This window comes from Electrona antarctica, assembly GCF_951216825.1.
Source record: "Electrona antarctica genome assembly, chromosome: 13".
Classification (NCBI taxonomy): Eukaryota; Metazoa; Chordata; class Actinopteri; order Myctophiformes; family Myctophidae; genus Electrona; species Electrona antarctica.
In genome coordinates this window covers 20,424,311-20,437,611 of record NC_136794.1, presented here as the reverse complement: position 1 = coordinate 20,437,611, position 13,301 = coordinate 20,424,311, and the positions used below count along the sequence as shown (strand labels likewise).

Below are 13,301 nucleotides of genomic sequence, written 5' to 3'. Positions count from 1 at the left end.
ACTCAGTTCACACAGGTGTGATTTTTTTTATTCATACACAAGCCTACATAAGCCTAACATACAGACATGCACACAGAGCCTATGGAAATGAAATGGAATGACGGTGAGCACTTCATCAGCACCCAGGAGAGGTTAGGGTTCCGGATTCCGGTGGCTTGCTCAAAGGCACCTCGGCACAGTGGCACAAGAGGTTGTCTGTGCTGGACTTGGCGCCCACCCTCCAGTTCCCAAGACAAGTTGCAATGGACTGCTTTTTATTTATATTTTTGGGACATCTTAACACAAATCTTGTATGGGGGTCTCTAGCTAAACATATTTTCAGATATGGGCCCACAGTTGGCCTGGGTCCAGGCACCTTGGCTGGTAATCCAGCATGACAGTGTGTCGTGGGTTCGAGTCCCGATCCCGACGAACTTTGCTGTGTGTCTTCCCCCGCATCTCTCCCCATTTCCTGTCAAGCTACTGTATATCTATCAATAAAGGCAAAAAGCCCCACAAATATATCTTAAAAAAAAGATATGGGCCCACAGCCAAATATCATTAATTTGGGGATCCATAATTACATTAAGCTTAGGTGAGGTGAGTGAGACTGAGACCACAGGACAGGATACTAGTAGTGGGCACTACATCTGAACAATAATGGGCAGTACCTAACACCAACAGTGGGTGGCTGCAGCAATACACCGACGGGCGTCTGTCTAACCTCGCCTCACCAGGCTAAAAGAAGAGACCGCGAGCTGTACAGAACAATGAGAACATTGTAGGAAGTACAGTAGTGAGGAATCAGTTATATAGGTTGTTGGAAAAGGTTAATCATCAAGATTTTACACTGTCAGGTCTTCTAGGAAAAGCAGCAGGGAAAGTCTACCATAATATTAAGTACACAAGAACTACCCACTTGGTTTTATTGTATTGGTGCAATCCCTACACAGTCCCGTTGGTGGCGGTAATGCACCTTGAAAGTTATGCTAACCGCCAAAAAACCTGAAAGAAGAAGAGACCGCGAGTTTTCGAAAACAAACTCAAACAAATCCTAATCCTGGCGCTCAGCAGCAGGCAGCTCCATACCGTATGTCAACTGTACGTATTTGTATGTAACAAATGTTTCGTTAACCGGCGAATCTAAATTGCCTGGAATGCTATGGCTAAACCGACATGTAACGTTAAGATAGCGAGTAGCGACGTATGCTAACTATTAGCACACCCATGACGGTTAACCAAACAAGAACTGTAGTTAAAATACGTAGTCAGACTGAGAGACTCGCTGTGTTTAGTGATTTGACAATGGTGTGCAAAGGATAACATTTACATTTAGATGCTATCTGCACATGCAGACCGATTCAACAGAAAAGTCGTATCTGATTGTATTGAACGACGATAAACTCCAATCTTTGTCTCTGTCAAGTCTTTGTTTCATAAAAATCCACCGTTGTCATGAGCAACTGTGTTGCTGTTAAACTCTGTTTTCCCCCTAGTATGTGTTCGAGGGAGGAAGCGCTTGTTGTATATCAGTGAAGGTCGTGCGTGCAGTGCCGTGCACCATCTGTTTAGAAATTGCACAAAATAGGCAGCAGAACGTTTAGCCCCATATGTGCCCCGGGCCTCTCCGTACGCTACTGGGGTAACGCTATGATGAGCGTATGAGGGAACATACTGGGGCTACAGAACGTTCAGTAATTGAAAACGAGCGCCTCCAACTCGACACAGGAAACGATATACTGCATAGTTTATTTACAGAAAGCTGGCCTAACTTGACAAGATGTGGATTTTTATGAAACAAAGACTCGACAGAGACAGATGCATACAATAGTCAAGCTGTCCATACAGCTGTGATATTGGGGATCTTCGTTTAATACATAGGACTTGTCAATGTTGCTCCTATAAGTGTTTTATTGCTAGTGCTGATGTCTAGGATATAGTATTATTATTGTAGTATGTATTTAAATGTATCTGAATTGAATACACAGGGTTATAATTTTAGACCATGTATGACTGACTTGTACTGGTTGTATTTCTGCGTCAATCAATGGAGGCTATTGCAACCTAATGTAGGTACAGATGGCATAGATGGCATATAAGTTGCTTGTAAGTTAAATATAATATAATATATAATATAAGTTAAATTAGCCAGGTGTTTAACGTCTGGTAATGTTATCTCCATGCATATTAAGTTCTCCATTTAAGATCCATAGTATGCACAAACAATGTACTGTTTATAAATATACTAATTATAATTACAGGTCGTATCATGGCTTCTATTAAAGATCCAAACACTGGTGAGTGGTTTGGAGGTGCAATGACAGAAATCCGTAACAAGCTCCTCACCCGGGGTTCTGAAGACTTGGAGTCGGTCGGGGAGCTGTGTCAGACCACTTCACAGTTCATGCAATCTGCCATTGGTATGAGTAATATTCAGTATACAACTATTATTCATATGTGGTAAATTCCTTTTATTTGAACTTTGAGAGTGCACACTTTAAATTATCTATCACATGCAGCTCTTGAACCTGTCTCCTACATTGATTTCATTATTGTGTGTGTCAGGGACGAATAGTTTTCATAATCCTCATGGGGGCCTGTCCCCCCCCCCCCCGCAGCGCAGTACTTGCGTGCGCAAGTAATTAAGAATGTATGATATTCAGCCTCGTTGTACTTACTAATACGTTTCTCCCTCCGCTTTCTTACTCTTTACAGATCAATGTTCAAAGAAATGTAAGGCTGATCAGACACTGTTTGTGAAGTTAGAGACATACGGAAGAGGTGAGCTACTTTGTGCCAAGCAGTTTCACTGTAAGGCATTCGTTTTTCTTTTAAATATATTTTCTGGGGCTTTTTAGTCTGCCTTTATTGATAGATTAACAGTAGGCTGACAGGAAATGGGGAGAGAGATGGGGGGTAACATGCAGCAAAGGTCGTCGGGATTACCAGCCTAGGTTCCCAGACGGCTATGCCAGCCGTCAGGCCCACTGTAAGGCATTGTATGTGCATTTCAAAATGAGCTTCACCACTGGACATTTTATTGTTGACGTGTATGGGCAATATTAGTTTTGGTTCCACCACTAAAACTCTTTTGGGTGCTTTATTGTATGAAAACCACAAATTCAAAATATCCTAAATCCCTTTTCTTTTTCCACGAGAAAGGGGAATAATAGTAACTAGTCCATACCCGTTCGTGGATATGACATACCCAAAGTATGTACAGAGTTTCCCTCTCTCTGCCCACCTCTTTCTCCGCCTTACTGTATATACTGTATCCCCTCTCGCTTATCTCTCCACCTCTCTCCATCCCTACCTCGCTATCCCTACCTCAGCCAATCACAGCACACAATATCTGAGGACGCATTCCGTCCACACGTTTTGTCCTTGCATTTTGAGGACTCAATCTCTAGAATTATTAGTTATGTTGAAGTAACAACACCGTTGACTGCAGAATGAATACAAAGGAATCATTGCAATATCTTCTCCCCAGACACGAAAGTAATTGCTAAATCAATAAAGGGGAAAGGTAATGACATTTCTGAGATGACATCTGAGATTCAGCACAAAGACGCACAGAAAGAAGACATTAGCCAGAAGATGCAGAGACTGACAGAGGATCATTCTAAGAGGAGAGAGTGTAAGTCGATGTTTTTGCCATATATCAGAATAAACACAATTGATGGCCCTAATTATAATATGATTTACTCTATGTTCTAGTGCTGGCGCATAACCTTTGTTTTCTTGTGTCCCCAGTGAGTCTGTCTCAACACAAGGCATACAAAGACAAAATGAGAAATCTCAACAAAGCCAAACAAGTGTTTCAGGATAATCTGGGTTTGGAAATCAGAAAAATCCATGGTAAAGATTCTTCACATTGTTCGTATAATTGGTCCTCACTAATGTTCATGATAAAATAGCACAATTATTTTCTACTCAGTCTGTGTCTCATAGGATGGCTGTGGGCAGTTCAGAAACCTGTCTTCCAGTGACATCATCGATGGGGAATCCAAGCTAATAGAAACTGCATGCTTTCTATTCCTGAAAAGTTGGAATGCAATAATGGAAGCCATTGTTCTCGTGATAATAAAAATCTAAATATAAAAAGAATATAATAAAAATCCACCTAATGATGATGTCACTGGAAGACAGGTTTCTGAACTGCCCACAGCACTCCTATGAGACAAAGTAGAAATAATACACACTACAAATTATTGCATACAGCAGGGGGATTGGCAATGACTAGAATTGGGTACAATTGACAACAAAAGCAGGTTGTGTTACCAGAAGCTAATTACAGCAAACATTTACAGTGCCCACATTGGTGGTCCCCTGAAGAACATTTAATTTTAAACCTATAAACGGTAATTTACAAGATTAAGAGTTTTAAAGTTTTCTTTCTTTTTTTTTTAAAGGTGGAAAGTTGCAGTTTGTCTTCCGCAATATCAGCCCCTCTGACCCAAAGAGGGTATACACCTTCTTACTGGGGTTCAAAGAAGACGTGACTTATGATGGTAAGTTAAGTCAAGTGTAATAATACTTATGCATGCACATTTGCCATAAATTACATGTTACAATCATAAATTAAAGTTCCATTCGCTTGGACTTGGCCTAAGATTTCAGCAGTGAGATTATTTATTTTGCATTAATACATGTATGCTATTTCTGAGTCTTGTAACATTTAAAGCAAAACCAGTGTTCTCTGGTGAAATTATGACTTGTTGTAAGTGACCTATAGTTCAAATCTAATGAGTATATATTATTCATATATATTATTCTCTCCCTGCCTCTCTATTTGTCCTTATCCACAGTTGTGTCAAGCAATCCACATCTTGAATGTTTGTCTGATCTGGAAAGCCAATTGCAGGAGACGAATAACTTCTCAACATTCATGGCAAACGTCAGGAAGGAGTTTGTTTCTCTAGCACATTTGGAGGAGTTGAGCTCTCAGAAGGCTATAGCCTTGTCTTAATATGAATCTCTTATTGCGACCGCAGGTCGCAGTTAACAATTCCATTCCCTTTGGGGCGAGGTCGCTTCTCACCCTCAGTTTTACTGGTATACTATGAAACGCAGAACCCTATTCTCTCCGAAGCCCACAGGTGATTAATTACTTTTTAAGCTGTGATTAATCTAAACTAATAAATGAAGAAATAACTATCTGTGTGTGTGTGTGTTTGTATGCCCCTGTACTGCGCATGTGTGGTTGCCATTTTAGATCACGTCACATGCGAGTGGTTCCGATTGGCTACTGCCGATCAAGTGACACGTCTGTTGGGAAGAAGTGATGCTGTTGAGACTGTGTGCGTGTGTCCCCCTTTTTGAAACTAGCTCCTCACCACTCACCCTACACACTTCCACTAGGTATGAGCATAGAGTTATAAATAATAGAGACGTCAACGGAATACCCCTCCCATCCACTTGCATCGAGTGTTGATTGGAAATGTGCTGATCTACTGAGGATGCTTAATCAGTGCGACACTCAACACTGAACAACACTCAATGCAAGTGGATGGGAGGGGACTTCCGGTGTCTGATGTACACTTACACAGTAGATTTGATACATCAAGCAACTGCTTTCACAGTAGGTAATTAATTCTTTTTTTCATTTTAACATAATTTTGCATAAATTAGGTGGCTTTTCTCTGTGTTGTTGACCTCTGAATGATCGAGTAATACGGCATAACCAATGTTGACTCCCAGTGGAATGCAGAGCATTGTACAAGGAAGATGAAAGCCTTTGAAAAAGCTGTTCTCGCAATTATAATTATAATGGACCGTTTATGTATCATGCACTGCTTGAACCATGAAACAATTAATTTGGCTTAAAGCAACTAACTCCACCACCTCTCTAAGCTGACTTCGCCAGATGCTGGCAGTATTGAGTTCACAAGTAGATTGTGAACTCAATACTGCCACCATCTCACCAGGTTATCACCTCTCCCCCTCTCATGCAAGTAATTGACAATATATAAAGTCACAACACCAACTTTGAAGAGGCAGTATTGCTGTTTTCAAAATATAAGGTTTTCCTGAATTTTTTTTTTTGTGAAAATAGCCGATCTACAGCTTGAGATCCCCTGACCTAGAGCAGTTGAGCCTCACTAAAAGGTCTGATAAAATTATGAGTGTGTTGAAGACAAAATACTATATACTATTGTGTAATTGATTTGCTGTAGATGAGAGGACATTTATAATTTTAATTGTTTTTGGGAAGTTCTGACAAAAAATGAGCTCATCCAACTCTTGCATTATCATTCTGATGTGACAATGTTGAAGTTGAAAAACATCGCAAGGAACAAGTGTTTGTCCGTTTCTGGAACTCATGGCTGTATGATAAAGATTAAGGTCTTTGCTACAGGCACACCTATACGTGTAGTTTCCTACCAATAAGGTTGCACTTCAGGAGCATCGAGAGCAGTGGTTCTCAAAGTGAGGTCCAGGGACCCTCAGGCTTCCTTGATGGGGTTCCAAATGGAGCCTCAAAAGGTCTAACTGACAGTGTAAAAAATATGTGCATGTTGACAATGTTTAAGCATAAGAAGTAATAAGAGTACTAAGTTGAAACATTACATTTTATAGTACACCAAGTAAAATTGTATTTAATTGTACATATTGTGTTATATTGGCCATTTAAAGTAGTTCAATGTTAAATAATATACATATTTTCTATAACATCCTCACCACCATGCTGTTTTTATACAGCCTTTATCTGTACTTCAAGCCTCAAATTTAAACGGGAGGCAAAAAGTCAAGTTTTTAATTATTCACTATGAATTGTAGCACATACAGTAGTCTACTCATGGTGTTAAACTAGCTATTGCCTAGTCGAGTGTCCTTTCGATATTTCTTTATTGCGACCGAAGATCGCAGTTAACTGGAATCGTGCATTTCCTGTCAGTGTGTTGGTTGGTCGGGCACGTGACATTCAGGCCCGAAAATTAAGATCTTACCCCCCATGCCAAAGCACCAGTGCTCGCCCAGCAGTCTGCTCTCACCCAGGTGGATATGTTGATCTGACCCCCCATTCCAAAGCACCAGTGCTCGCCCGGCAGTCTGCTCTCACCCAGGTGGATATGTTGATCTGACCCCCCCATTCCAAAGCACCAGCGCTCGCCCAGCAGTCTGCTGTCACCCAGGTGGATGCGTGCACGCTTCTCGCCCTCAGGCGTCTTACTGGTGTAGGCTACATACTCAGTTATGTCATGCTGCAACTATAAACTATAGATATTTAAAACAAAATAGAAGAAAGGGGGGAAATAACCCCAGAAGCCTTTTCCCCCAAACAGTCTACTACTGGTAGTTTCTTTAGCCTAACCCCTTCCTAGTGACAACATAAATGGATCTGTAAGAATTCTTAAGAAATAAGCATTTATTTTCAAATACAGGAAGTTACAGTACTGCACACTAGGGCTTTCACTTCTAGTGAGTTTTACTAGTTGCCTAGTTGTTTAACTATCTATTATGTAAAATAAAGTAAAAAAACATTTGTACATTTAAAAACGGTGTACATTATTGGTGACTATAATGTAGCATTCTAGCTGATCTTGAGGCCTACAAAAACGAGAACAAAATCAACTAGTGAACTACTACCAACAAGGTCAACTAGTGGATTTACTAGTCGACTAGTTGAATAGTCAACTAGTTGCTTAAAGCCCTACTGCAGTGCACACTACATAGTTCTCTTTTGTTTTTGGACACAAGATCAGAATTTGTGTCCTCATTACAGTATCAATGTATAGAAGTCAGGTATGTCACACATCAGATGATTTCACAATGCTTAACATGGGCAGCTCCTCAACATAGGTTGACGGGAAGTGGCCTGTCTGCCCGTTGAGTGTGCCAAACCACCAACCACTGTCTTCCTTCCCATAGATCTCCAGAAGATCCCCTGAAAATGTTTTTTGTCATTTTACTAGTTCATTAACCATTAATCATACTATTTGAATTGATGTGCAATGTATTGCACATAATGTGAGACTTACCTTCTTTCATATTCAATTCATCGTCTTGATTGGATGTGAAATCATATAAAGCCTTACATTTTCCTATGCTGCCCCGTTCTGCACCCTTTTGACCTGTTAAATGTTGATATTTGTAGTTTACTATTTATAGATATAAATATATGTATAAATAATGCAACCATATAATAGGGTATTTATTATCAACCCCTCACCTTGAGCTGTGTCATCATCTGTTTCAGATTGGGCGACATTATTAACAGTGCTGCTACAATCTATAGCTGCAGTCTCTTGGCTCGGTGTTGTGGTAGTAACATGCTCAATGGGACCAGATGAAGAGTCCACAGACTCCTGTTTCACAGCATGTCCCTTGTAAATGATGGAAGCCCTAAGTGATTGACGGGATCTGAATGGCGTTTTCCTTATTTTGACTGGGCGGGTCAGTTGGACAACACTGTGCTCACAATCCTTGGACAGAGGAAATGAGTTGTTATGCTGAGCGTTTACATGGCATGCCTTACAACATGTCAATACTGGGGATAGAAACTTGCCATTATGTACTTGAGACAGTGTGTGTATGCCTACCTTGTCTTTCCATTTGGTGATGCTCTCACTGAATCGGTGCGAAGCCTTAGGTCTTCCTAATTCAGTCAGTGATATGGATAACTTGTAATGAGTAGCCTCGAGAAGATCCAACTTCAGAGTGGTCTAGAGGCACCAATATTAAACATATCGTACATTAGCTGACATCTATATTTGGTACATCTGGCTTTACCTTTATTTTGGAAGTTTGATATAATCCAGCAGAAGTACCTCATCATGCAGCTGTTCAGTTTCCTCAAGGTTTTTTTGGTTTGAAAAAGATGGATTTTCAGAGTATGTCTTCATCAGTTTGTCAAGCCCTACACATGACATGAGAATATAAAAACATATTTACAGATGATTAATGAAATAGCATTCCCTGTGTACAACGATTGCTGCTTAATGTAATACAGAGTTATGACAAGGTTAATGAACTCTGAGTCAATAACAGTACCCTCGCAGTCTTTCTTTGACTTTGTGATACTATCTTCCAGTCGCTGGAGTTTGATTTTGATGGCTTCTTGTCTTCTATTTTTCCCCATCAGTGACTTTCTATCCTCTTCCTGATAGAAGGCAGATGGATCACTTTAAGGACAGGCTACAGAATCACATGTAAAATAATGGGAGCAGTTCTCTTTGTTTTCATGGGGTATAATGGCAATGCTACATCTAATTCATTTGAATTTATTGCACTGTATGTTTAATGTAGAAATGAGCAGATTTGTGTTCTTACAAAATAATCAGCCATCAAAAACTCTGCTTTGTTCTCCTCAGCCATGATACTGGTCTCCTCTACCAGGGTTTGAATGTCTTTCTCCACATCGACCCTTTGAACGGCCTGCTCGATCTGTCGCTGGCTCTAAAGGTGACATGACAGAACAAGTTTTACTTGTATCGATGAATGGTGGCATCAATCAGCCCTGCAGCTTTTGTGTGACCTGTAGGCTGTAGCACGGGTTAGAAATCAAGAAAGCTCACATGTTTGAGAGTCTGCCCAAAGCTAGACATTTGGAGATTGTATCTGTTCAGAATGTTGAACAGAATTTCGATATGCTGTTTCTCCAGCTCCTGGATGACCTGAAACAGACAGAGTATCTCAGGAAACACCTTTACAGCCATTTCTAATCCTAAATAAGGCTACCTCACTCAAGATGCATAAAGTCTATTCTAGACTTTATGTATTCTTTTTTATGGATGATTGGATAGTTGCATATTTGTTTTAGATACGTTTAAAATAAAACAACATCACATCATTCGAACCTGGTAGCAGTTTTTCAGTGTATTTTCCCATTTTAGTCTGATTTGATGGCCTTCCATGTTGATATTGAAGTATTCTTCATCGACGCGTGTCTGTGCCTCTGCTGACTTAGTCAGTCTGTTAAGCATCTATAGTGTAGCAGATGTTATTTAGCAAGCATTTGAATAGTTAATGCTACAACTGTGTACAACATACTTTCTCAGAGTGAGTACACTGTTAAATGTGTACTGATGGTCAAATCATACTTGTCAGTACTCTACCTTTTGTTTTTCTTTCTCTGTGCATATGTGCTTGTTGTTCTCAACAAAATTGAATAGAGACTCATGCTCTCTTGTCATTCCAACCAATTTCTTCTTCATCTGTCATGGTAAAGAGAAAACACAAGCAGTATGGTGAAGTACATTTGTTATAACAAGTAAGACGCGCGAACGCGGGAAGCGAACGCAGCTCGTAAATTGCAATAACAACAATTAGAATAAATTACGTACTTTTTTAAGGTGTTTTTTTAAGTTAAGATTTGTTTAGTTACGTTTTGTGTGTGTGTGTGTGTGTGTGTGTGTGTGTGTGTGTGTGTGTGTGTGTGTGTGTTTTGTGTGTGATACAGCTGCGCCCTCTGGTGGCGGGCCGGTGGTGTTACAGCGTGACAGACAGACAGACAGACAGTTAGGCCAGGTTCTATAGTTAGTGCTCACTGCGTTCGCAATTAAGTTAGATGGAAATGCATTTCATTTTTGAGTGTCAGGGTTGACATAATGTTCAGAAGATGCTAAACATTGGTGACATTGTTGTAGCGATTCATTGGAAGCCGTAATTTTGATTGTTAACGTTTCTTTTTACAAGTGAATTTAATTGTTAAATGTATTTGACTGTTTTGGGGATAAATTTCAAGAAATGCAACCAAGCAAGCGGTCGAGTAAAACTGTAATAATAGGTAAGCGGTTCCTACCTTAAGCTGCTCGCTCCAGTTAGCAGCAACAAGTTTTCCAGTTTTCTCAACAAAATTATCAAGCTATGAAAAAATACCCCAGACAGAATCAGTGATTTAGCAGTACAGAAATGGCTAAATGGTATGAAAGACATTGATAAGATAGATAGATAGATAATAGATAGATAGACAGACAGACAGACAGACAGACAGACAGACGCACGCTAAATGGGATGGACAGACATATAGACAGACAGATGGATGGATGGATAGACAGAGTCAGAGAGAATACATTAGCCTTACATACAGGCCTCTTCCTCTTGTTCTGTTCGTCTATGGCTTGTCGTAGTTCGAGGATTGCTTCCTGCTGAAAGGCATTTCCTAATGTTCTAAAATAAGAACATCACATTTTCATGTCTGCACTGAAGATGGTGGCCTGACAAATAACGGAATGCACTTTTCTTACCACAATCTAGATTTTTTTCCTAATACATGCATAGATAGTAGATACCTGATAACATTTCATTAGTTTGAAAGTTTGAAAAAGTATGGTACCTGTGGATGTCTGCTGTTGAATACATCTCATTTGACACATGACACCATGCGTTGTAGATGGAACTGAGAAGGAAGCAATTGTGAAAAGGGTTATGGAGTTTATGGCTTCATTAATGTGACATCTCAGTATGTGCGATTTAAAGGGTACCATTATTAGACCATACCATACTTTTCAGTAAAATGTCAGTTTAAACTACTGTATATATATGTTTTTTTTAATAAATGTTAAAACAAACAAATCTAAGAAATTCCATAAATAACAAATAAGTAGTGAAAATAGCCAATGCGGTGCGTTGTGCACTTCTAGATCTGCTATTTTTTTCACTTCACTAGTTTGGGTGCTGGGCAAACGTCTAATCTCTCTTTTGGATCTTGAGCTGAAAAGTTTGGAAGCCACTGTTATAGAGTAGTCATGTGAATTGCTTACTTGTTTGTCATTCCTTTAGAGGCCCTGATGAGTTTGCCAGCAACCTTTTGCAGTCCTTTGGCATAAGAATGCTCCAGCTCAGCCCTGAAGTTATAGCAAAGGTCTCATGAAGGTCAAAGAGTAACTACAATGGTTGAACTCACTGTGGGAGACTAACATAAGTTATACTGCATTGTAAAACTCCAAATAATGTGGTATAATGAATGTGGTGAAAAGCCAAGGCTTCACGCTAATTATTATATTATTCTTAAGCATTGTAAAAAGGTTTATTATTGTATGCATACTTTGGTACAGTACCCATAGCAATAATCTAATGTATTCACTGTGGATATTTGAAGAGGATATGTATTTATATACTGTATTTATACATAATTCAAATTGAGCAGTATAGTATTTTGTACAAAGTACTGGCAAACACTTTAAGTTTGGTTCTGTTGGAACCTCTTAATAACACTAGCATGACTGAAGTAAAATGTGACAGAAGTAGCATGTGCTTAAATTCATATTTAGAAAATGTTTCAGATGTCAAAAATGTCTGAGATATTGGAATGATGATGGATGATGATGGTCATGGAAGGGGAACCTTCTGAAAGCTTGATTATGGGCAAAAGGAATCAACTTCAAAATCTCAAAAATAGGTCAAAATGACCTCAGTCAAGCTGGTCAATAAATATAAAAGTTAGGGAATCAGTCATCCATTGAGCTTACCTCTGCTGAAAGACTGTCATGAGTTCTTTGAAGAAGGACTCGCCATTTTTTGAGAAGCTCTTCACATTTTGGTACAAGAGATTATACTGAAACACAATTCAAAAGCCTTCATGATAATTACAATTTAGGCATTTAGCATCAAATATCAAATACATACAAATAGTCATCAAGAATCAGTACACTATAGAGTGCTATGAATATCTAAATCACATAAGTTGAGCCTTTGCATGTGAATTCTGCCTCATTCTACAATAGCTAAGTTAAAACAGTAGAGTAAAAGTTCATAATTAAAATATCTTGACTGAAACTATTTTGCAAATAATAGCAAATGTATGAGATTGTTCCTATACCACAGGATTTAAAATAAATTGTATATAGCTGTAGTTTATGAAAAGAAATGTAAGTACTTACAGAGCAGGTGCTCATGGGTTCCTTCATTTTAAAACGGCACACAGTAAAATCCAGAGTGTTGATTTAAATTTGTGGGTGTAAAGGTTGATCCGTTAAGGTCAGGTTTCACACTTTCAAAGTTACATTAACATCCAGGATTTTGTTGCGTATAGCTGTTTATTGACTTTGTACCTGGAACTTTGACCACTCTCCTCCCAAAGTCACTCATGCGGAAATTACCTGAGCTTTTCCAGTGGGGACGGCACAAGGAGAAAATTCCATTGACAGATTAATCACCTTTGCTTGTACTGTACCTTCAGCCAATAACAGCTACCATTAAGCTATGACGAAGCTGAAAGGACCACTTCACCACTTTTCAACCTATCTTCATATAATAGGTCCTCACTAATAATCATGAAAAAATGGCGCAATTCTTTTCTACTCGGTCTGTGTCTCATATAAAAGCTGTGGGCAGTTCAGAAACCGTCTTCCAGTGACATCATCGATGGGGAATACAAG

General features: G+C 39.3%; 2 protein-coding genes across 3 annotated transcripts; one reads left to right on the top strand and one right to left on the bottom strand.

Moving 5' to 3' along the window:
* The first annotated feature begins 726 nt into the window (after positions 1-726).
* On the top strand, positions 727-5,134 carry spc25 (SPC25 component of NDC80 kinetochore complex). 2 transcript variants are annotated; one of them, XM_079518521.1, is made up of 7 exons: positions 727-1,069; positions 2,241-2,399; positions 2,695-2,760; positions 3,470-3,616; positions 3,733-3,837; positions 4,392-4,490; positions 4,788-5,134. In XM_079518521.1, the coding sequence occupies exons 2-7, from the start codon at positions 2,249-2,251 to the stop codon at positions 4,946-4,948; spliced, it is 729 nt and encodes a 242-aa protein (XP_079374647.1). In that variant the 5' UTR covers positions 727-1,069; positions 2,241-2,248; the 3' UTR covers positions 4,949-5,134. The 2 variants fall into 2 exon arrangements, with proteins under 2 accessions (XP_079374647.1, XP_079374646.1); XM_079518520.1 differs by having other exon boundaries at positions 727-1,080.
* Positions 5,135-7,730: 2,596 nt separating this feature from the next.
* nostrin (nitric oxide synthase trafficking) lies at positions 7,731-13,011 on the bottom strand (the record flags this gene model as incomplete). Its single annotated transcript, XM_079517687.1, has 17 exons — positions 7,731-7,867; positions 7,962-8,054; positions 8,153-8,405; positions 8,523-8,645; positions 8,751-8,839; positions 8,974-9,082; positions 9,253-9,378; positions 9,498-9,596; positions 9,780-9,905; positions 10,038-10,136; positions 10,724-10,786; positions 11,010-11,091; positions 11,258-11,320; positions 11,685-11,768; positions 12,393-12,478; positions 12,804-12,835; positions 12,933-13,011. 17 exons carry the CDS (start codon positions 13,009-13,011, stop codon positions 7,731-7,733), a joined length of 1,743 nt encoding a protein of 580 aa, XP_079373813.1.
* Positions 13,012-13,301: the final 290 nt, after the last annotated feature.